We start from the raw sequence: 25,156 nt of genomic DNA, 5'->3' as shown, positions 1-25,156 counted from the left end.
TTGAAATATCCTTAAAACATCCTCCCTGCAACAAAACATTCTCTGCACTATCACAACGTGGCACAGCTTCTTTGTAAAACTTCATTATCCTCCACACCCATTTCATGTGTCAAACTTGAAGGACCCCAATTCTGTTATTTTAAGTGATGGTTTCAAATTGATGTATTTATGTTGAACTAAGTTCGTATGGCAGGGGGTTTGTGTGTGTGTGATTTTGACAGGGCCAATTTTAATTAGTTTTAAAACTATGTCATGCTACTGCCATACAGCAGACTTGCCTTTGGGCCTTTTTGGTTATGGTGACTTGCTGTTAACTTGTCATCTACCTTTGATGGTAAATGCTTTGGTATTTAAACGTTGCTGCAATTACATATTTGACAGGATAATGGAATGGACGTGCTCACTTTGGGAGTTTTCTGTGAGAATATTTAATATTAGGGATTAGGTTTTGTTGATTACTTTTTAGAATGTCATATTTTTGAGGGATATCTATAAGTCTGAATGACTGGTATGCTTTTGGGAATTTTGGGAAATCCTTTAATTCCTTTCATATATTGCAAAAGCTTTAATATTCTACCCTTTACCGCCCTTGCCAATTCCACCCAAAATTTACTTCAAAAGGTTGTTCTACATATTTTTTCAACTAATCATAATTAGAAAAATCGTGTTTGCCATGGTGCGTGCCACAACGCATCAGGGTCACAACTGATCTATGGGGAGTGGGTGTGTGAAATTCCTTGTTGATGTTTTTCATGTGGCCGTGGTTATTTATCTTTCTTGTCTAGGCTACGGCGATGGCAATGGTGACTATCATGACAGCAAATGTGAAAGCTTAAGAAGACATAGGACAACTTACCGTGACTCAGCCGAGGGTTTACAGCCGGGCGCACTTTTCCATAAACGTGCCAACATGCCCATATACAGGAAGCATATTAACGTCAATGGGGCCACGTACGATGACAGGAAGAATGAAAGCTGCAAAAGAAGAAAAAACAAGACACAAAATAGACACAATCAGACAGGCAAAGTAAGCAGAAAAAGAGAGGGGGTGCAATGTTTGTGTGTGGGAAGCGTAAAATAAATGCCACAACATGAAAATGAATGAATGAACGAACGAAGGAAGCCCAGGAAAATACGATAAACACGCACTTGTTGCTCTATAGAGAGAAGTGTTATAAAACACTCAGGCTTACCAACTCACACACATACACAACGACTATACATACAAATATGTTGGTTGTTTTGGTAGGTCTTTGGGTTGTTTGGCAATGGTATGAATATTTATAAGTACTAAATGTAAATATGTCCTTATTTCGTATCACCACTCTCATTCAGTGTGTTTGTTGAGTGTGAACAGATGATACCCTGTTTTATATACTTAGTTATATCTCATTTTGTGTGTGTGTGAGTAAAATATCTAAATTAATACAGTCACTAACAAAAATATGCCACAGTGGCATCTAAATGCCATGACTTGAAATTAATTACATGACTGACAATGACAGATAGACCATGTTCACCTCGTCCTCGTGCCAGGAGGACATGAATGAATGAATTCATGCTGTGTGTAAATTCACAAGTTGATGAATGCTTTCGGACGTGGCTCATTTTGTGGAAACATTTATCAACCAACTACTACCTACCACTACTACTGCTGCTGCTTACAAATAACAATAAGTTGCGACAAACTGTTTGGATTATCATTTTAATAGCTTAATATAAAATTGCTGGTAAAAAAGGGACGCATGTTTGATGGTATTAAATAGGCTTAACGATGGCTTAACACCATTAAATTTATTTCGATAATTAAATGAGGATAGTTTTGGCAGGACATTTACTTAATTATTCTGGTGACATGAATTTGAAATGAGCTAATATATTTTATTTAACATTTCATTGAATATAAAAAGTGCCTTTCTACCCACATTAAAGACGGAACGCAAAATTACATGCTAATAATATTGTGGAAGATGTTTTAATATTCACTAATAGAGAACACGATTTCTGACAATGAACAAAATGGAAGATAAACCCCTTTATTTTGAAGCTTTACAAGCGGGAGTATTTGCTCATCTTTGTTGTCATCGTTTTCATTGTTGCTTCAAACTTTTTATTATGCCAATTGCGTCTAGAAGCCATATGGTTCGTGTCACATGAACAGTGTCACGTGCGTGCCTAAAATGGTCACAATTGACATAATTTTATAGAATTTAGTTGGCGGCTCATATCTGGAATATATTAGTCAACAACAATAAGCTCCCTTTTCCATTACCCTAATGAGAGTAAAAAATGGTTTTTAGAATGCCGATATATCTCATGAGCTGTATAACTAACAGCGAAGCTGGTCACATAATTTTGTGGTTGTGTGGGTTAGAACTTTCGGCTTTCCTTTTTCACTTGCCCAAAATCTTCAATCAATAAGCCCAATTCTAGCGAGAAAATTAATAAAAATTAACATTTCAAATAAAACACCAGCTGAGCACGGCTGGGATTTGAACCGAAGTCCTCAAAAAACATATGAAAAATGTTATCACGACGTGTTATCGTTCAAAGCCAAACTCATAACTTCCAAAGGCTGCGCTGTAAAGCGTTTGTCATGGAAACCATGCAGATCGAACGGACAAATATCCGTCGCTGTAAAAACACATTGCATTTGAAAAATCAAAGTTCGATGACAGTGAAATCACTCCCACAGCAGATATGTCTGATGAGCTGCAGACAGATTTCGCTAACAGCGAAATCGGTCACATAATTTGGTGGTTGTGTGGGTTCGAATCTTCGGCTTTCCTATTTCACTTGCAAAAAAATCTCAACTCTAACGAGAAAATTAATAAAATAATTAATAACAATTCGTACGCCTAATTAGTGCACTGACAGGTCTAATCAATACAGGAATAAAATCCATAATCCTTCATATATTACAAGAGCACCGCATGGAAGTTGAGGAAAGTATGGAGAAACAAGTAAAAAAGTATCAGTCAGCTTTGCCGACAGAGATACAAAAAAGTACAAAAGTTTTGCGGGGGAGGTACCAAAAGGAATGGGCCGATATAGTCCATATTGGATAGATAGATATCACGCCCATCTGTCGTTTCAGTTGGTCACCGTATAATTTAGAGCTTTTGGACCATTATATCAGAAAACATGAGCTTACCTTCATAAAACATAATATCGCTGTTAACAGGGCATTCGAAAAAAATTTTAACAGATCCTCGAACATACCCTTAATTGCATAAAAATGCTAAACATTTCTGTATGTGGTATCCCAAGGAGTGGATCGGGCCCTATCGGTCCACTCCTTCTGAACATAAACTAAGTGTGGACAAAATATTTCGAGATCCAAAGTTTGGGCAAAATCGGTTGCTCCTTTTATGAGATATCGCGAGTAAAATGTTAGCGAATATTTTCGAACTTTTGTGGGCGAGGTACCGGAAGCACCACTATCGAATTTCATTTAATATTCGAAGAAATATTACGATATCCAAAGTGTGAACCAACGCAGTATTCGGTTCGAGAAATTGCGCACCAGTCACTACAAATGCTGACCAAAAATTTGTGTTTGAGGTACTCGATCTATGTCTCGTAGAAATATTATGATGTACAAAGTATGGATCAATTCGTATATTGCTTTCGATATTTACCCGAGGGATATGGCCCATCTTAGAACTTTGGTTAATTTTGCACAAAATATTACGACTGTCAAATTTTGGACAGAAACGGTTTATCCGTTCGCGCGCCATCCACTACACATGGTGCGGAATTTTACAGCTTTCAGGCCATATTCTATGGAAGTATGAACTTGCCCCTGAAAAAGTTTGTACCGTCGTAAAGGGGGTGGCGAATCAAAACGATTCGAGAGGAGATCTTAAACTGCACTTTTCCGAAATTTTGTGTGGGATGTACACGAAGGAGTGGACCGATATAGTCCATATTGAAACTGTATCAATGTATGGCAGAAATATTACGATGTGCAAAGTATGCATTAAATCGGTAAGTTATTTCGATCGTTATCGAGCGCATAATTTTTGCGGAAAATTTTGAACGTTGGTGGGGGAGGTCTCGAGGGAGTGGACTATCTTCCAACTTTATCTAAAATATTATGAAAGCCACATTTTAGAGCAAATCGGTTAATCCGTTCGAGAGTTATAGTGCGCTCCAGCCAGCCATACAGACAGACAGAAAGACGGACAGATCAAAAGTCGCATTTTTAGTTTTGGATAAAAATCGAAAAGTCGAAAAATCGATTATTACTTTCAATTACCTATCCCTATAATCCGCTGTACAGTCCTGACTTAGAACCCATTGACTTCATTTCATTCCCGCACATCAGGAGAAAAAGGCGTGTTCAATGATTTTCGTCGCCAGAAGATGCTGCAAAAGCGTCCAAAAACCATGTTTTTGAGGTACCTCAACAGGAGTGGAAAAAGTGTTTCAACAATAGGTTTGAGCGCATGAAAAAGTGTATAAATCATGCTGGAGACTACCTAAGAAAACAATACAACTATTTTTGATGGTAATTATTGGTTAGGCCAGATATTTATCGTGCACCCCTCGTACTACAAAGACTGCATGCAGTAACAAATTTGACTTGACGGCACCTTTTTGGAGGAGGTACCTCAAACAATTGATCAAAATCTTTCAATTGGAACTGGGTCTAGATTTGGGAGTTACTTCTGACATTTGAGTTAGTCAAATTCCTTAAATATGGGTTGGCCCTCGAAGAAGATTATATCGTGGTAAACAAGAACTCGAGGTCTTACCTTCAGTAAAAGTTTCAAAATGATCCTCGATCAGCCTTTCAAATAAGCTCAAGTGAAAATTTTGAACTTGTCTGAGAAAGATGCTGTAAGGGCTGTCCAATGTGATCCATTTGTATACTTGACTTAAGTTTTAGAGAAATACCACAATGTGCAAAGTAAGACCAATTTCATTCCGATACTGTCCACCAACCATTTGAGTTGACCACATAGAAAATTCTGAGTTTTTGAACCATTATGGCCGTGAACATGTTGACAAAAAAGGACTAACTTCTTTGAAAGTTTTAAAAAGACCCTCAACACTGCTTAAGTTACATCTAAGCGAACATTTTTAACTTTTGTGAGAGAGGGGTACCCGAAAAATTTATCCGATATATACCTACTTGCCACTTGGTGCACCTTTGGAACTAAATTCCCAAGTTATTATGCTCAGAAGTTGTTGTTGCATCTACGCTAAAATTTTTGTTATTCTATAATAATGTCAGATACAGATTCGCCTGCTTCCAGATGAAAAAAATTTGCAACTTGGACTTGTTCTACAACAAATTTAGATACGGTCAGTGGGTTCAGCTGGGAGGTTAAAATAACGTAGGTCATATATTGCTATAAATTCGTGTCCAGTACGTTTTGTGGCAGCCATACACGCGTTCGCCTTGGCAGCTGACTTTATTCTGCTGCAACTGATGTGGGTGGTCTCCCAGTACGGCATTCACACTATATCTGCGGAACTGCATCAGTGTGAATACTTTTTAAGCTGTCATGTAGGCTCATTGATCTAGAAATTTACGGTACTATTTTTGGACCTCTCTCTGTAGATCTATCCCGACGTGCTTGGGTAGAAGAAGGGATGCGTAATAACACCCATCGACAACGTATTGTTGTGTTTATGTACCGGTAAAAACTTTGTCTCCTTATGAAGATGGTCCACTGGTGTTATGAGGAGGTACCCTGTTGCAATCCTCAGGGCGGTACTCTGGCAGATTTAAATATTCTTCGATTGCGAAACGATAGCATTTGCACACCATACTTGCGCCACAAAGCGTACCATAGACTGGGCTCAATCCCACGGCAGCGGGTTCTTACGTACCGGATTGACCCGAAACCATAGTGTTTCGGTCAGCGGCTGCCAACCCAACATCAAACCTATGGTTCAACGTAGGTTTCATGCTGCTACAACAACAATAGGCAGGGCTATCGCTTTATAAGTGACCAACAAGGCTTAAGAACATTTTTAGGTCTTTCAAAAATTCCTTTAAAATGCACGCTTAAAGGCCCTTTTATGTCCTCCTCATGATGTTTCGGAAAATTCTCTAAGGATCTGAGGAAATGGACTACTTTTTGGAGCAGTGATTGGTAAATTCGCTGAACCCGTGTCAATAGGCTTTTCCATGGTTCAAAAAATACGGCGGTCAGAGGGTATGAAGTTGGGTCTGAAGTCTTTTAACGATAATATAAAGATGATATGGTCCGAGTATGGACTATATCGTTTCACTCCTTCGGGTACCTTCGACATAAAATTTCAAAATTTTTTGAAAAAGATCACTACTTCGCTAAAAATTGTCAACATAGGTCCATATTTAGCTACATTTTTAAACCATACTAGCTGTAATATAAGATTTGACGCTCTCAGTGGTCACGAAAACTCCCTATCAAAAATCGTGACGAAACTTCTCTAACAAAAATCGTCAAATAGGTCATTGTTACGGTATAGCCCCCATACAACGGTTCCTCTCGATTTTCGGTATTTTGAAGGTTTTAGCTACATTGTTTGACGGAACTTCGATTAATTTGATATTTGAGATTCACAGCAGTCACAAAATGTTCTCACTAAAAATTTTCAATATAGTTAAACTTGTTGGTTCCATTTAAGCGCACCTCCCGATTTTCAGTATTTTGAGATTTTTGCTGTAATTTGACATTTGCAGCTTCTATTGCGCACAACACTTCTCCACCAAAAATTGTCAATATTGATCCATGTTTAGGTATAGTTCCCACATAACAGTACTTCCCGATTTTTTGGCAATTTCAGGGTTTTTGGCAACATTTAACAGTACCCCCAATTTCGGTGTTTTAAGGGTTTTAGCTACATTGTTTGACGGAACTACCCGCAATTTTACACACAACTTTTCCATCAAAAATTGTCAACCTAGGTCTACACTTTGATATAGCCCCCATATTAAGGTAGCACCTGATGGAACACATTTTTATACCCTACATCACACTGTGGTAAGGGGTATTATGTCTTTGTGCATTTGTATGTAACATACAAAAGGAAACGAAATAGACCCATAGTTACTTTTGGGGATATACATATAATCACTTTCTGAGTCGTATGTCCGTCCTCCGTCTGTCCATGTATTTTTGTTCGCAACGTATAGGTCACATTTTTTGTCCGATTCAGCTGAAAATTTAATATAATGTAAGTGCCACCACTGTGTTATGCCGTCTGATACTCTTTTACTTGTTTTTATTAAAGTTGAACATAACCTTCAATATCGGACAATTCTGCATAATTCTAGTACAAAATTTTGGCAAAACTTTGAACTCGTGTGACTTCCCCAGATTACCGTACGTTGCAAATTTATTCTACAAATGTTCCCTATAGACTCAACAGCATTGTTTTCCCTGTCCTCGTTTATATAAATACCACTCTTCTCTTTTTAAAGAAGTTAAGCGAAATATTATTCATGTTCCTGCTGACAGGAACCATGTGCACAATAACTCAACATCAGCCATCATCTGCTGCGTATGGTTACAAAAAGATCATTTAATATTCCACCGACGAAAATTACGAAAAAAAGTAATAAATTATGACCGCATTGGGGTTAACCTCCTGTTGGTGGTATTGTTTTAAAAACAAATTTCCTGTATCCGTTGTGTGTGGAAAAGTTACTCCTTTATATCAAGGATTGCGAGCAAGCAGGTGGATATGTATTTTTGGATAAATTTGACCCTACTGAACTGTTGGTGACAGGAGTTGAAGATATTCAAATTAATATTTATTGCTTTGCTTCAACTACCGTGTCACCATCCCGCACACGAAAAGTGAGAAAGTGTTGGATGACAAATACAGACAATGTGAAACATCGTTGGTTGGTTGGTTGTCTGGCGGCAATACCAAAAGCCACAGGACATCATTGACAAATAGTTGGTCACATTGTTGTTGTTTGCTTTCAACGACAACGATAAAATGGTGATAAAAGTCAATAAAAAGTAAAACAAATTACACAGGATATGAGTGGTGTAGCCGGAGGAGGAGGGGTATTGAAGGACAGTAACTCCTGTTAATGAATACCCAGAGACAAGCAACAAACAAAATAAATTTTGTTTTTTGTTATTGCGCCTTAAGACTGTAATTTGAATAAATGAAATCAATGAACTGCCAAGAGCTTCGAACTAACCTAGAAAACGAAAAAAAAAGTATTTGCTGTTGATGGTCAAAGAGCAAAAAGCACAACAGAAATAATTATTTGCTTATTTTTATAGACTTTTGATGGCTATAAAGTTTTGCTATTGAAAGTCATTGCCAAGAACAAGAGAAAATAAAAAGAAAAATAACCTTATAAAATGCAAATGGCCTGCCCCACCAGCAAGAACATCATTGCTGAGGATCCATAAAAACAGCTACGCTAAATGCGAAAACAGAAAAGTCAAACAGCATTTGAATCATAAATTGCCAAATGAATTGGAAATATCTGGTCCCAGAGCCAGTGAAGCATAAGTTAGCCATTGCAAGGATGCTTGGCACTGGATAAGGCCTAGCGAAACCACCAACAACTGGGAATGAAGAAAAAACAACAATGTTAAAACGCTAAAGCAAACAAACACACTCCGTTAAACATTTTAAAGGAGATATGAAATTGTCAGCTATGTGGAGACGAAAACAAACAACTGCCACTCAGGCAATCAAGTAACAGAAAAATCCAATGGTCTGGAAGAATAAAATTCTCTTAACTGAAAACAGGGAGTGGCAAACAAGTAATATTTTTCTTTTGCAAGCGGAAATTGTTTCGGATGTAAATAGCCCCCACAAAAACGTACAATAAATAATAGACCAAAAATAGTTGTCAAAATATTTGTTTTTTTTTTTTCGAAAATATACAAGAAAATTACAACTTCTGCAGATCCGGAAAATCAGGGGAAATGGAATGCTTGTGACTTGTCCAGCAAAGGATATTGGTGTGGCTAGGAGGAAATTGTTTTCCGTTCAATTTCATATTCTGTTAATACATTGATGGAAGGGGAAGTGAGGCCAATATTTACAAATATTTTGCTGTTCTTGCTTTTGAAACATGTTGGACAAATTTGTTTTGGACATTTTTACAAGAAAACATTTGTGGCTAAAGCAATTTATGTATTTTTTTGTTGTTGTTAGCAAATAACTTTCTGAGAATTTCAACTGTGTATACTCTTTGTTGAAAGGACAGGATATTTTTTGCCTTTGGGGAGGAATATTTTATAGAATTTATGTAAATTATGCTACAGATCACTTCAGAATCATTCGCCAGCAGCAATAAATAAACTATCTAGAGATTTTGACAGTGTGCATTTTTTTTAGAGAAGTTGTAGGTACCGGGGGGAAGTATTTGTAAGAACTGCTTATAGGAAGTGCGATTGAATTAGAAAGGCGCCACAAAAACAACTTCATTATAAATGCCATCAAATGTGGAAATTAGACATTAGTTTCTCTGTAGTTTCCATTCCGGCGAACTGAAGATAATTTTAAAAGAATTACCGTATTAGAACCCTAATTACAGAATAACACTATGCAACACTGAAAATGCAAACAACTTGTAGTATGAATTTTTTGAAAGTACATATTTAGACTACAAAAACCCTAGTAGGGTTTTGTCCTGTCAGATCCAGTTCGGATTTTATGGCCTCATCTAAACCGGGCTAAATCTGCACTTTTTTGCATTTATCAGGCCTTTATCTCAGAAACGAATAGGAATTTGGCCTTGCTGTCTTTAGCAATATTGTAGCCCTAAACTAGTAGAAATTATCTTTTGAAAAAACCACATAAGAAAAACTCCATCTAGGGCATCAAAATCTATAAAATATAGAAAATTTTACATAATTGCTGAAGTTCTGGTCAGTATCGGCTAAAGTATTGGGAGTTGAACCAAGTAACCTTTTGCAAAAATCTTCCAAGTAAAGTTCTCAACAATTCTTTAGAACATTCTGAAACTTTAAAATGCTTACTTCATGTTGTTTCAGCGGTATTTTGCATCATATCTTTTACAACACGTATTTCAAACACAGTTCACACCAACAGTTTATTCTCGTATTTCGTATTTCACCACATTATTGATATATTTATTAAATCGCCGTTGAAAAATGTACTGAAAACAAGCGCATAGAAGCATTTTACAACAATGACATGTTCTGAAGAGTTGTGTATTACATTCCACGGAATATTTTTTCAAAAGAAAATATTCAGAAAAAATTAACGGTTTTGGAGATACGGTGCGAAATGTATAAAAATTGTGGAATTTTTGCATATATTTTAAAATTTGAGGCAATAAATGTGATTTTTCGAGTTCATTATTTCTCCAAATATTTTATTCTTGTCCTTATCTACAAATTTGCTTCAGAGTTCAGAAGAAGATTCGCATTTGTTTCAAAACTATAGCACCGAATTTCTTTAAAAACTCAATATTTAACCATGTTTAGATGGGGCCATAAAATCCGAGCTGGATCTGACACAACAAAACCCAACTAGGGTCCCTTTCGTTTGGGTCTATACTTTCAAAAAATCCACAGTTCGAATTGTTTGCACAAGATCACCTCAAAAAAGTTGCACAGTGTAATCGTTTGGAAAATGTAGGTAAGTCCCTCAAAGTACAGTGAAACGGTATTGTGTCTATATATGTGGACTATGACAAAACTTTTGTCCACCCACTGCGAATCCCTTAAAAAACCAAGTCAATATTTGTATAGATTTATCTCTTTTTGCACCTTTCCATGCAAGCTCACCTCAGTGTAAATAAAGGAAAAAAACGAGAAAACCGACAGAGATATACCCTCAGCCTTTGTGAATTAAACTTTCATCTACGGACAGATCGAATGTATTTACTGTCTTTTCAGAATTTTATGGTCCTTTTTGTATATTTGAGCTTGCCGAGAAATTTTTTTGTTTTTTTATATATTTTCTCTAGATATCGCGCCCACTAGTCATTTCAGTGGGTCATCGTATAACTTTTGCGCCAGTATGACAGGAAGCATGGACATGTCCATGGTAAATATAATATCGCTTTAAACAGTTGTGGTCCTGTTTCTTCCAACATACCCTAAACTGCACTTAAACAAAAATGTTGAACTTTTGTGGGGGAGGTACCCTAAGGAGAGGACCGATATGGACCATTTTAGAAGTTAAACTAAATTTTGACAAAATTTCCTCCGCCCATTAAAAAGACTTTTTTCTATAGCAAAAATTTTCTGCGACCTGCGACAAGATTTTTTCTGTGAAAAAAATTTCCACCGAGGAGATTTTTCCAAAGCTTTGACCAAATTGGTTGCCCCGTTCAAGAGATATCGTGCATACTATTTTAGTGATATTTTTTAAATATTGGGTATTGCCCATCTTCGAACTGAAACTAAGGTTGGACAAAATATGACGAACAAATCGGTTTATCAGTGTTTTTTAGCCACCACATATGGTGCCATATGGGGTTTTTACACCTTTCGGGCTGTTTTCTCAAGAAGTATGGACTTGCCCAGGAAAAAACCTTTACCGTCGTAATTGAGGCGGCAAATGCAAGTCACTTCAACAGAAATCAATGTGATTCGAGAGCGGGCTTTAAAGTAAATTTATACGAAATTTTGTGCGAGAGGTACCCGAGAGAGTGGACAAACATAGTCCATATTCGAAACGGATCTATATCTGGTAGATATATTAGGATGTGTAAAGTATGGACCAAATCGGTCACTCCCATCCACATTTATCGTGCGCACAATTTTCCGAACATTTTCGAACTTTTGTGGGGGAGGTACCGTTATGGAATGGACCGATGTAACCCATCTTCGACAAAATATTACGAAAGCCAACTTTTGGATCGAATCGGTTGATCCGTTCGAGAGTTATCGTGCGCACCAGCCCGCCTGCCAGAGAGACAGACGGACATGGCTAAATCAACTCTAAATTTTCTGAAACGGATTTCGATGGGGCACATTTTGCCCGATGAAAGTTTATATACCCTCGTTAGCATAAATGCTAAGGGTATAATCAGTGAACAACAAGTAAGAAAGTATCAGTCAGCTGTGACGACATACATGTTGCCTCCGCCTCGGACCCTTCAAAATAAGCAAACGCAATGCTTCTGTCGTCTATAGGGGTTTATTAAGTTTTTGTGCCGAATTCTCGGGAAGAATGAATTTGCCCCCGAAAAAATTATACCGTTCTAACTAAGGCCGCATACAATACATGTTGCCAAAAATTTAAAGACGACCCTAGACGAGTCCTTAATTTGTACTTTTCCAAACTTTATGTGGAAGGTACCCGAAAGAGTGGTTCGATGTAGTCAATATTCTGACAATATTCGATGCTGCAAGAAATAATACGATGTACAACGTTTGGGTAAATTTTTCTCCGTTCGAGGGTTATCTTATCTACTACGCACTTTAGATGGTACCGACATTCTTTTCTGGAGATTTTGGGCCATTACCTCATGAACTATGGCCTTGTCCCCGAAAAAAAGTACCTGTCATTTTAGTTGGTGCCTCCAAGGTTTCTTGCAACATTTAGGCCATTATTTTAGGAAGTATGGACTCATCCCCGAAAAAAATTTACCGTCGTAAAGGCAGCTGCAAGGGCAACATGATGAAAAAATTCAAAAATTATCCGAGAGGAGCTCCTTAACTTCACTTTCTCCGAATTTTGTGAGGGAGGTAACCGAGGGAGTGGACTGATATAGCCCCTATTCGAACCGGATCTATGCCTGGAAGTAATATTACCATATACAAAGTTATGACTACTTCGAAGGAGTAGACCAAAACGAGAGTCAACGTCCACATAATTTTTGCGAAACATTTCGAACTTTTGTGGGGAAATGGCCCATCTTCAAACTTGATCTAAGTTTGACCATAAAATATTTGGACTTACACTCGAATAATTAGTTTTCTTTCAGTACACTATTTTAGGTGAAGATATTTTATAACTACAATACCCCAAATGTCTAAATTATGACAGAAAATATACCTAAAAAGTCTCCGATTAGACGCCAGCTTTGTATGGGGCCTATATCAAACTGTGAACCTATGTTGACAACTTTTGGTGAAAAGTTTTGTTACAAACGGGAACGCCAAATGTCAAATTACAGGCAGTTCCGTCAAAAAATGTACCTAAAATCCTGAAAATAAGGCAAATCGGGAGGTTACGTTATATGGGAGCTATACCAAAACATGGACCTATGTTAAGAATTTTTGTTGGAGAAGTTTCACGATTACATGGAACCTCAAATGTCAAAATGCGGGTAGTTCAATCAAAAAAATGTAGTTAAAATCTTCAAAATACCGAAAATCGGGAGGTACCGTTATATGCGGTCTATACCAAAAATGAATCTATGTTGACAATCTTTGGTGGAGAAGTGTTGTGACCACTAGGAACCTTAAATGTCAAATTATAGTAGACTAAAAACTTTAGCCAAAGTCCGAAAATCGGTAGGTACACTTATATAGGGGTACACAAATAAAAGAGCTACATTGAAAATTTTTGGTGGAGAAGTGTCATTACTGCAGGGAGCCACAAATTTCAAACTATGGGTAGGTCAGTCAAAAAATGTAGCTAAAACACTCAAAATACCGAAAATCGGGAGGTACCGTTACATGTGGGCTATGTCAAAACAACGACATATATTTACAATTGTTGGTGGAGAAGTGTTGTTACCACTAAGAACCTCAAATGGCAAATTACACTGTGATACAAAAGTGAACAAAATTTTTTTGCAGGATTTCTGATGCACAAATTCGGTTTTGCGGGAGTCCATAGAAGACGAAAATACATTTGGTTTCTTTGGGTCACTTCAGGTTTTGATTTTATAACGCTAAATGTAGTGAAAAATGGGCTTTCTTAGATTTTCAAATTTAAACGGACATTACTTCTTTTTTCCACAACCGATTTACACACACTGTTTTTTGTTATAATAGGGAAAGTAATGCCTTTCGATCAAGCTATAGGTTTTAAAAATCGGTTAACAAATGGCTAAGTAATAGTGGTATAAGTGTGACAAAAACGCATTAAAAAACAGTAAAATGTTTTTCCTTTTGCTCTAGGCTGCGTAAACGACACCTAACAGTACAATTACTTACAGTTAACAAGTAGGAAATTTAGTTGGCTTTCCAAAATGAGTTGGCCAACGAAATCGGTTGAAAAATGAATGCGTTATGGCATTTTTTGTGTTTCAACTTTTTGGTTTTTTTCATATTTTCCTTTATAAAAGATGGGTATCTTAGCATGTATGATTCTAATTGTGATTATCCTGCTTAACAATTACGCACAAGGTATCAATGTTTTATAAAGGAAAATATGAAAAAACAAGTAAAAAAGTATAAGTCGGAGATATACCCTCAGCCTATACTATTTTTCCAAAAAAATTTATGGGCGTATAAACCGACAGAAATATGGTTTGGTTTAAAGCTCATATATTTGCGGGGGATATCGATAGATAGGGCTTTTGTACTATACTAACCTACGAAAAGCATAATATCGGGCCACTAGGGAAACCTTTGGTAAAAATGTCCAAAGCATACTCGAACAGACCCTTAACTAAAAATGCTCAACATTTGTATGGGTGGTACCCCAAGGATTAGACCGATAGGGCCCAAATTTTAACATAAACTAAGATTGGACAAAATATTTCGAGATCAAAAATTTGGACCAAATTGGTTACTACGTCTGTGAGATATTGCGCTTATCATTTAAGCGAATATTTTCGAACTTTTGAGGGAGAGGAACCGGAAGCAGTGGACCTATAAGCACTACCTTCGAATTTCATCTAATATTTGAAGAAATATAACGATATCCAAAGTGTGGACGAATGCAGTATTCGGCTAGAGCTCTACAGCCACTACATAGGTGCCATAGGGATTTTTTCTCCTTTCGGTCTGTTTTCTCAAGAAGTATGGACTTGCTCCTGATGAAACTTGTACCGTCGTATGGGGGGCAGTGAATACAAGTTGCTACAACAAAAAGCGATTCGAGAGATGGTCCTTAACTGAACTTTTCCGAAATTTTGTGTGGGAGGTAAGCGAAGGAGTTGACCGATTGAGTCCATATTGGAACCTTATCTAAGTCTGGTAGGAATTTCACGATATGCAAAGTATGGACCAAATACGTTACTCCTTTAAAGAGTTATCGTGCGCACAAATTTTCCGAACATTTTCGAACTTTTGTGAGGGAGGTACCGGAAGGAGTGGACCGATATAACCCATCTTCGAACTTAAACTAAGTTTGGACAAAATATTACGAAAGCCAAATTTTGGGCCGAATCGGTTGATCCGTTCGAGAGTTATCGTGCGCACCATTGTATTTACCCTCGTTAGCATAAATGCTGAGAGTATCAAAACCAAAAAGTTGAAACAAAGTTGTCTACTTGCTAACTGTAAATAATTGTACTGTTAGGTATCATTTACGCAGCCTAGAGCACAAGGAAAAACATTTTACTGTTTTTTAATGCGTTTTTGTCACACTTAAACCACTAAGTATTAGCCATTTGTTAACTAATTTTAAAAATCTATGGCTTGTTCGAAAGGCATTACTCTCCCCGTTATAATGAAAAACAGTGTGTGCAAATCGGTTTTGGAAAAAAGAAGTAATGTCCGTTTAAAGTTGAAAATCCAAGAAAGCCCATTTTTCACTACATTTACCGTTATAAAATGAAAAACCGAAGTGACCCAAAGAAACCAAAGAAATTTTCGTCTTCTGCTGTGGACTCCGACAAAACCGAATTTATGCATTAGAACCCCTGCAAATTTTCACTGTAGCACAGTGTTATAGTAGGCTGTAAACTGAAGCTATTATCCTGAAAGTTCCGAAAATCGGGAGGTACCGATTCCTGAATATATGCGTATTAACCCGAAACAAAACAGAGAGGGTCTTCCAATAAGAGCTAAATCCAACAAAATTCATGGAAGAAGCACTTCGATGCAAATGGTCGCCTGCTTCTTCGGCAAAACAGATCATGTGGCGACTATACTGTACACTACAATTTGTTTACCTGAAGTCTCCTGAGAAATTCGAAAAACGAAGAAGAAAAGACGAATCATTGGGTACCATGACAATGTGAGCTCACACACATCGATTCAAAGCAGCGCCTTTTTGACCTGACAAAACGTGGAATTGATGTGTCATCCGCCGCACAGTCCTGACTTGGAACCCAATGACTTCATTTGATTCGCGCACATCAAGAAAAAAGACATGGTCAACAATTTTCGTTGCCAGAAGATGCTTTTGAAGCGTTCAAATACCATGTTTTGGAGGTGTCTTAATCTGAGTGGAAAAAGTGCTTCAATAATGGGTTTGAGTCATGATCATGCTAGAGAATAAATTAAAAAACAATAAAACTAAATATTCGCGTTTTCATTGTTAGTCCATAAACTTTTCTAGTTCCATCGCATAAGTGCAAGCCAAAAAAACATTTTATGTTCTATGTTAATATTTTAAATTTTAATTGTTAGATTTTTATTGATTTCTCGACCTTTCTATTTGACCTCAAGCGCAAAAAAACTTGTCTTTTATTTTAATTGTTATTCAGTAATGCGAAGAAATAACATTTTAAAAATTCAACAAAACTGCAATTTGTCTGATTTCTTTGTCAAAGATTTATTTTTTCTGTACACATCCCGTTTATTCTCTTGTGGCCCGATGTTTGAGAGGAAATGAAAGTGGCATCCGGCTCAAATGGCTGTGTTACCTTTTTGCTTAAAAAGAAAGAAACCAAAAAAAAAAAAAAAAAACATGTAGGAAATGAGCCAAGTTGAAAAAAGGGTAAACGACACGGATGTGCTTTGGCACGTAGTGCACTAGAAGACCGATCCCCCCAACAACAGACCACACCCACACGTACAAATAGATAAATAAACATGTTTACATGTACGTATGGTACATGTACTCTTGTTTTCAAGAGCAATTCACAACGACAACCTTTCTTACTACAAGTTCTGTTCTTCTTGTTGCTGTTTGCCTTTGTTGTGACCACAAAAAGATTTATTTGTGCCTGCCCACCTCTCCTTGTGCGGCAATTTATAGAGAAGACTCTTTGCCTTGATGGATGTTGCCAAAAAAAGGAAAACACAACTTTGATAATTGTTTTCAAGGTTAATGTACATGGGACAACAACGACGAAAACTAAAAGAAAAACAAAAATATTTATCAAAACACCATCAAAAGTGGACGTGACTTTTGGAACTTTGGCCCATTTATCACACGTCTGCTGCAATGAAAAGGGTTTGGTTTTCCTTTTTCTTTTGGGTGAATCACACAATCGCTGGTGATTGGTAATGATGTAAGGGGAAATTAGAAAACCATTTTGGAAACAAGTTTGGAATATTTGATGTTTTGAAAATATGTTGTCAAATGTGAGGTTGACTTGTTGAGTTGGACTTGATCAAAAAAAAAACAAAAAACTAAATATTTGAAATTTTTTGACGTATAAACTTGCCGACAAAAATATAGATTTTCATTAACGCTAGTGTTGCGGAGGAGATGGCTGAAGGAACGGACCGCTTGTTCATTTTCAAATTGGATCTCCTTTCGATAGATATCGCTCCCAGCAGTCAGTACCAGTATAGCCTCAACATTTATGCTAACGAGGGTATATACACTTTCATACGGGCAAAATGTGCCTTATCAAAATAATAGTTTTATACCCCAAGTATGTTTGGACGAAATGTGTTTCATGCAATTTGAAGTTGATTTAGCACTGCCCATCCGTCGGTTATATCGGTTCACTCCTTCCGGTACCTCCCCCACAAAAGTTCGGAAAATTTGTGCGCACGATAACTCTGGAAAGAATTAACCGATTTGATCCATACATTGCATATCATGACATTTTTAACAAACTTAGATAAAGTTCCAATATGGACTCAACCGGTCCACTCCTTCGGGTACCTCCCACACAAAATTTGGGAAAAGTTCAGTTTAGGACCTGCTCTCGAATCGCTTTGATTTTTGTTGTAGCAACTTGTATTCACTGCCCTCATACGACGGTATAAGTATCTTTAGGGGAAAGTCCATACTTCCTGAGAAAATAGCCTGAAAGGTACAAAAATAGGCCTATGACACCGTGTGTAGTGGTTGGAGCGCAAGATAACTCTCGAACGGTTCTGCCGATTGGGTCCAAAATGCGTCCTTCGTAATATTTTGTGCAAACTTAGTTAAAGTTCGAAGATAAGTCATATCGGTCCACTCCTTCAGGTAACTATCTATCACACAAAATGTTGGATAAATTCACTTTAAGACCTGCTCTCGAATCACTTTAGTTTTTGTTGAATCAACTTTCATTCGCTGCCTCAATTACGATAGTAAACGTTTTTTAGGGGAAAGTTCATACTTTTTGAGAAAACATCCCGAAATTTGTAAAAAACCGCTATGGCACCATATGTAGTGGCTGGAGAGCTCGAACCGAATACTGCGTTCGTCCACGCTTTGGATATTGTAATATTTCTTCGAATATTAGATTAAATCCGAAGGTGATGCTTATAGGTCCACTCCTTCCGCTACCTCCCCCACAAAAGTTCGAAAATATTCGCTAAAATGGTACTCGCGATTTCTCATAGACGTAGCAACCGATTTGGTTCAAACTTCGGATCTCTAAATATTGTCGAAACTTAGTTTATGTTCAAATTTGTGCCCTATCTGTCCAATCCTTGTGGTACCACCCGCACAAATGTTCAAAATTTTTGTGTGATTAAGGGTCTGTTTGAGGATCCTTTGGACATTTTTACCGAAGGTTTTCCTAGTGGCCCTGTTTACAGCGATACTATGTTTATCGTAGGCTAGTGTGATAGAAAAGCTCTATCTATCGATATCCCCGCAAATTTTTGAGCTTTAATCCTATCCATACTTTTGTCGGTACATACGCCCAAAATGTGAATAAGAAGTGGACCGATAAGCCCCATCTTCAAACTTTATCTTAGATTCACAGAAATAGGTATGTCGATATGAATAGTTTGAATCAACGCCCCTGACAATTTAGGGGCACTCCCTGTGCCACCGTCCTCATTACTTAGTGAGTAAGTAGGTTTGCCTTGTAATTTTTTTAAGAAGTATCCCATTACTTTTCAGATTACTTGTAATGGGAAAAAAAGCTTGTTTACATTACTTTGTAATGGGTTACGTAATGACTAATGGATCCGAATTTTTGCTGGGTACCTATTGAAGAAAAAAAATTAAAACTATTCGATAGAAGCACTGCACTTTTCCTAAATTTTATATGGAAGGTACTTGAAGGAATGGACCGATATAATCCATATTCGCACCCTATCTATATATCCTAGAAATATTACGATGTTCAAAGTATGGACCAAATCGGTAACTGCCTTCGAGAGCTATCTAGGACACCGTTTTAGCGAAAAGTTTTGAATTGTTGTTGTACCTGCATATGATATGTAGGTTTGAAAGTTCATTTTTCTGCTCAATCTGGCTATGGTCCTATCTCAAGTTCAAGGAATGTGGCTGCTTCGATGGATAGTAGCCGCAAAGCTACTGAAGTTAGTTGTTAGGGCAGTTCAAAAGATGCAGTGTGTCTTGCGGACCTGTGCTGCATGCTGAGCAGATGTTTTGCACGGTGTCATCGATCCTTATCCTATAGCAATTTGGACGGCTGCATCATCCCACGTGTAGTTGAGCCAAAACTACTTGGTTTGTCGTGGCAGCTGACGATTCTCAATTGCGATAGATCGTGGTAGTTCTCCGGGGACCACATTCACACGATAGTTATCTATGACATCTAATGTTGTTCCTATAACCTGGAGTACAGGTATTTATCGGAGGGATGTATACGCAGCGTTTACTATTGCCCCCATATATTCCATGTACGTGTCATAAGAGCCAGGCTCAAGCGAGATAGGCCTCCACTTCAGGTGTGAACCTTGCTCAGTATTTCGGAACCATCACAACGCTGTAAGCTGCAATTGTTGTTGAGCTTTCATGTTGGGCTGCAACCATCGATCTTATCTCGGAGTCCATTGTAACAAGTACAAAAATATCAGTTGGCTTTGCCGACTGAGATATTCATACCTTCAGGCTATGTGAATTGAAGCTTTTATTTACGGACAGATCACATGCTTTTAGGGTCTTTTCAGAATTTTTTGGCCCTTTTTGGACCTTGACCATGCCGACAAAAATGTGGATTAGGACTAGAGTTCTAAAGTGTTGCGGAATATGTACTTAAAGAATGGACCGACATAGTGGATCGTATTTTATAGTCATATCTTTCCGATAGTTATCGCGCCCACTATTTTGGACAAAATAAAACGAAGGCCAAATTTTGAACCAAATCGGTTGATCAGTTCGAGATTTATCGTGCTCTCCAGCCACTACGTATGGTGCCATAGGGTTTTTTTTTACAACTTTCGGGCTGTTTTATCAAGAAGTATGCACTTGCCCCTGAAAAAAACTTTTACCGTCGTAATTAAGGCAACGAGTACAAGTTGCTTCAACAAAAATCAAATTGATTCGAGAGCAGGTCTTAAAGTGAACTTATCCGATATTTTGTGTGGGAGGTACCCAAAGGGGTGGACAAATATAGTTCATATTCGGGCCTGATCTATATCGGGTAGAGTTATCGTGCGGACAATTTTTCCTAAAATTTTTGAACTTTTGTGGGGGGGGGGGGGTACTTGAAGGAGTGGGCCGATAAGGGTTATCTTCGAACTTAAACTATGTTTCGACTAAATATTACAAAGGCCAAATTTTGGACCGAATCGGCAGATCCATTCGGGAGTTATCTTGCGCTCCAAGCACTACACACGGTGTCATAGGTTTTCAACTTTTTTTTCAACTTTCAGGCTATTTTCTCAGGAAGTATGGACTTGCCACTGATGACACTTGTACCGTCGTATGGGGGTAGCGAATAAAAGTCGTTACAACAAAAATCAAAGCGATTGGAGAGCTGGTCCTTAACTGAACTTTTCCGAAATTTTGTGTGGGTGGTACGCTTAGCAGTAGAGCGATTGAGTCCATATTGGAACCTCATCTGAGTCTGGTAGAAATTTCACGATGTGCAAAGTATGTACCAAGTCGGTTACTCCCTTCAAGAGTTATCGCGCGCAAAATATTCCGAACATGTTCGAACTTTTATATATATATATATATATATATATATATATATATATATATAGATATAACCCATCTTTGAACTTAAACTAAGTTTGGACGAAATATTACGAAAGCCAAATTTTGAATAGAATCTCGAACGGATCGAGAGTTATCGTGCGCTCCAGCTAGACGGACGGACATGTATAAGTCAACTTCAAATTGTCTGAAACGTATTTCGTCCAAACATACTTGTGGTCTAAAACCATTATTTCGTTGAGGCACATTTCGCCCGTATGAAAGTGTATATACCCTCGTTAGCATAAATGCTGAGGGATTGGAACACTTGTGTGCTGCGTATGTGGCTGCTGTTCGGGGGACTGCTACGAAGTTGCGTATTCTGATGACGACGACGCCCTGGGGGCTGTGTTCACGCAGCCTGCAACTACACAGTCCCTGTCGTAGTCCTTGGCATAGACGAGTCCAGAACAACCCTTGGGATCCACCCACTTCCGGCATCTATTGCAGCTCACCAAAGTTTGTGTGTTGTGGATGCGGATGTAACAAACTGAGCACATCCATATTGGTCCTTGTGTTTTTTCCGTCCAGATGATTACCAAACACCGAAAACAATACAACTTTTTGTGGGGAAGGTATCCGAAGGTGTGCGCATATATATAATGGTATTTTGAGAATTTTAGCTAAATTTGTTGACTGTTTGAGGTTCCCAGTAGTGGGATTCTGTAACTCATTTTTGCTGTTACCGACAAAAATCGGTAAAATTAAATCGCAAAATCATAACTAAAAACATAAAGAAAAGTTGGCACCACTGTTTGTGTAGGTAGAGGCTAGCGACTACTTTTTATTCATCGCTAACTTACCGAAAAATTTCGTTAATTATCGAAATTATAAGCATTTTAATTTTACCGACAATTATCGATAACAGCAAAAATGAGTTAGAGAATCGCACTACAGAGGTCACAAAATATCTCCACCAAAAATTGTTACATTGGTCCATGTCTCGGCATAGCCCCCATATAACGCAACTGCTCGATTTTCGGTATTTTGAGAGTTCTAGCAACAGTTTTTGACCGAACTACCTTTAATTTGATGTTGATGTTCCCAGAAGTCACAAAATATATTCACCAAAAATTGTTAACATAGGAAAAAATTGTTAACATGGTATGGCCCCCATATAACGGTTCCCCCGATTTCCTGTATTTCGGAGATTTTAGCTATATTTTTGATAGAAGTACCTGCAATTTGTTATTTGAGGCTCCCAGTTGTCTTAAAACTACTCTACCAGAAATTGTAAACATAGGTTCATGTCTCGGTATAGCCCTGATATAACGTTACCTCCCCGTATTTTTTCTGTATTTTGAGGGTCCTACCTAAATTTTTTGACCGAACTACCTGCAATTTGACGTTTGAGGTTCCCAGAGGTCACAAAATATCTTCACCAAAAAATTGTTAACAAAGGTCCATGTTTTGGTATGGCCCCCATATAACGGTTCCCCCGATTTTCGGTATATTGAAGATTTTAGCTATCTTTTTGATAGAAGTACCTGCAATTTGTCATTTGAGGCCCCCAGTTGCCACAAAACTACTCTATAAAATATTTCAAATATTTGTTCTTGATTTTTGGTATTTTGAGTGTTGATGTTTGAGGTTTCCAGTAGTCACAAAACTACTCTACCAGAAATTGTCAACATAGGTTCATGTCTCGGTATAGCCCTCAAATAACGTTACCTCCCGATTATCTGTATTTGGAGAATTATAGCTTTATTTTTGGACCGAGATGCCTGTAATTTGATATTTGAGGTTCAAAGTGATAACAAAACTTCTCCACCAAAAATTGTTAATTGTCTGTAATTTGACATTTGAGGTTCCCAGTGGTCACAAAATTTTTCCACCAAAAATTGTCAACATTGGTCTACACTTTCATATAGCCCCCGATTAATAAATTTTTGGATACATTTCTGACCTTATATAGGTATTTGGGTTTCCGTAGTTACAGAATATTTCTTTTTAAAATTGTCGACAGGAAGGCAATTAACTAATATGTAGTTTATGGTGGAAGGTATGAAAAGTTCGGCACGCTTTTTGGTTGTTAAAACTAATCCATCTCATGCCAGAAAAAAATATTTCTTATTTTAAAATAAAGACCCTACATACAGAATATTGTCAATATCATGTTCATGTTCCGTTAAAGCTGCCATTAACTTTAATGTAACATGTTTTCAAATGTTTCTTGGACATAAAATATCCGGTCTAGTTTAACCCCTTGTTCCTTCCCTAGTACAAAAGTTATTCCTAACGTTGCTCACATAACTATTAAATAGAACAAAGCCACTTTAGATATTGTCGAAATAAATTACTATTTACATATCGCACAAAAGTAATTTTATGCAGATTTGTCACTCAAGACAGACTACCACCACTTTAAATGATAAGCAAGCTTTATAAGAACCATAGCATGATGATGGCATCATATCTTCTTGGAAAATGCAAACAGCACAACAACCAAGCCAAACGGAAAGTACTTTTACAAAATTGAAATGAAATATAATGTTTGGAATTTATACCCCGAGTAAATATAATCACATACAGAGAAAACAACGAAACGAAACAAATGAAAGAAATGAAAAACAAGTTTTCAACTCTTTATCTTTGCAATTCTCGACAAGTCATAACTTGTATCGTCAAAATAAGAACATCACGTAATGATGACATTTGCATGTTGCTACTTTAGGTTTTTCCCCCTTAAATAAATTTACATTTTTCTTAAAAAAAGGAGGACGGGAAAAAGGCTGGAAGGAAGTTCTCCACTTAAATATGAATATTCATATTACCAACCCACAACCAATCCCCACCTCTTCAGAAAACAAAAACCAAAAGAAAGGAGCAATGTTACCGAGAAAAAGTATGACGGAAGTTTCACAATTTTTTATGCATTCCCCTCTTCCAATCCAATAAACAAAAACTTGCTGGTTGTCTTCTATACCGGAGACAAGGCTAAAGTGTTGGCGTTGTCATTGCTGTGACAGGCAAAGTTAAAGCTTGCATAAATAGTCATAATGGAGCACACACACCCACCCACTCATCTGCCCACCAATAAAAAATGTTGAAACGCATTTGCCTTACAGAACGACGAAAAACAACAAACATTTCTCCAAGTTGTCATATTTCATGAATGTGGTGGAGGACTTCTTATTCAGTGTCGACTTACTGTTGCTTTTCTTACTATAATTTACTGGAACCGGAGAAGACTTTCTTCTATTTTAGACTTTGCAGCAGTCATTGGAAAAGTTAACAACTTGCCACTCACTGACTTAAAATAAAATGGCCTGGTTCTAATAATAATGATGATAATGTTCATGACAATGAAAGAGAATGTGAATGGAGAATGGAATAGAGCGAGTTACTTGTTATAACAAAAATGTATGTAAGTTGCCTTTAATGATAGAGTTAATATTTATTAAAGTTCTTTTTTACAAATTTCAAAGCATATTGCGACAACATGTGGCAATATGCTGTAATTGCTATTTGCATAAATTGTGAATATCCCAGCTAACATTTGGAAGATTATTGGAAGATTTTTTGATGAGATTATTCTTCTGATATTCTTCCCGGCGATCATTTAACGAATGTTTATATTATTTCTACACATGCGAGTAGTCTGACATTTAGATACGATTCTCAAAAATTAATGTCTATTATCAAACGCAACGAAGAATCTTCGGCGATGTTTTTGCGAATTTGTATTATGTTTTGTTGTTATTAAGTAATATTCTTCCGAACCCCGATTACGCGAGTTTTGCTGAAATTTTTGATTTGGTTATATATAATTCTCATATTCACTTTCTACATAATTTTAATATAAATTTCACGTATAATATTATGAGTATTGACAAACACAACAAATGTCCAGGTTTAACCAAGTGAAATGAAGGAAGTGAATGATGAACCAGTATACGAACAAAATGTTCGATGCGAAAGATGCCATTCCATCATGGGTGCAAATGATCTGGCATGTCATCTTTTTTGCATCTTCATCGATGAATTATATATGAGCGTGGACCCCAAAAGATGCTATTCATTTTTGGATCCAAAGCATGTCATTTACACCAATGCTTTGACATATCAT

At 37.3% G+C, this 25,156-nt stretch overlaps 1 protein-coding gene across 3 annotated transcripts in view; it reads right to left on the bottom strand.

The window, feature by feature from the left end:
- Positions 1-25,156, bottom strand: part of AstA-R1 (allatostatin A receptor 1) — a 397,360-nt gene that overhangs the window by 59,408 nt on the left and 312,796 nt on the right. For all 3 annotated transcript variants that reach the window (XM_073977861.1, XM_073977862.1, XM_073977863.1), the window contains exon 5: positions 857-975. In XM_073977861.1, coding sequence (XP_073833962.1) covers positions 857-975 — 119 coding nt within the window. The remainder of the gene's footprint in view (positions 1-856; positions 976-25,156) is intronic.

The sequence above is a fragment of the Musca autumnalis genome, unplaced genomic scaffold (assembly GCF_047663935.1).
Source record: "Musca autumnalis isolate F117 unplaced genomic scaffold, ASM4766393v1 scaffold_3, whole genome shotgun sequence".
NCBI classification, from domain to species: Eukaryota; Metazoa; Arthropoda; class Insecta; order Diptera; family Muscidae; genus Musca; species Musca autumnalis.
This window is presented reverse-complemented; position numbering and strand designations above follow the sequence as displayed.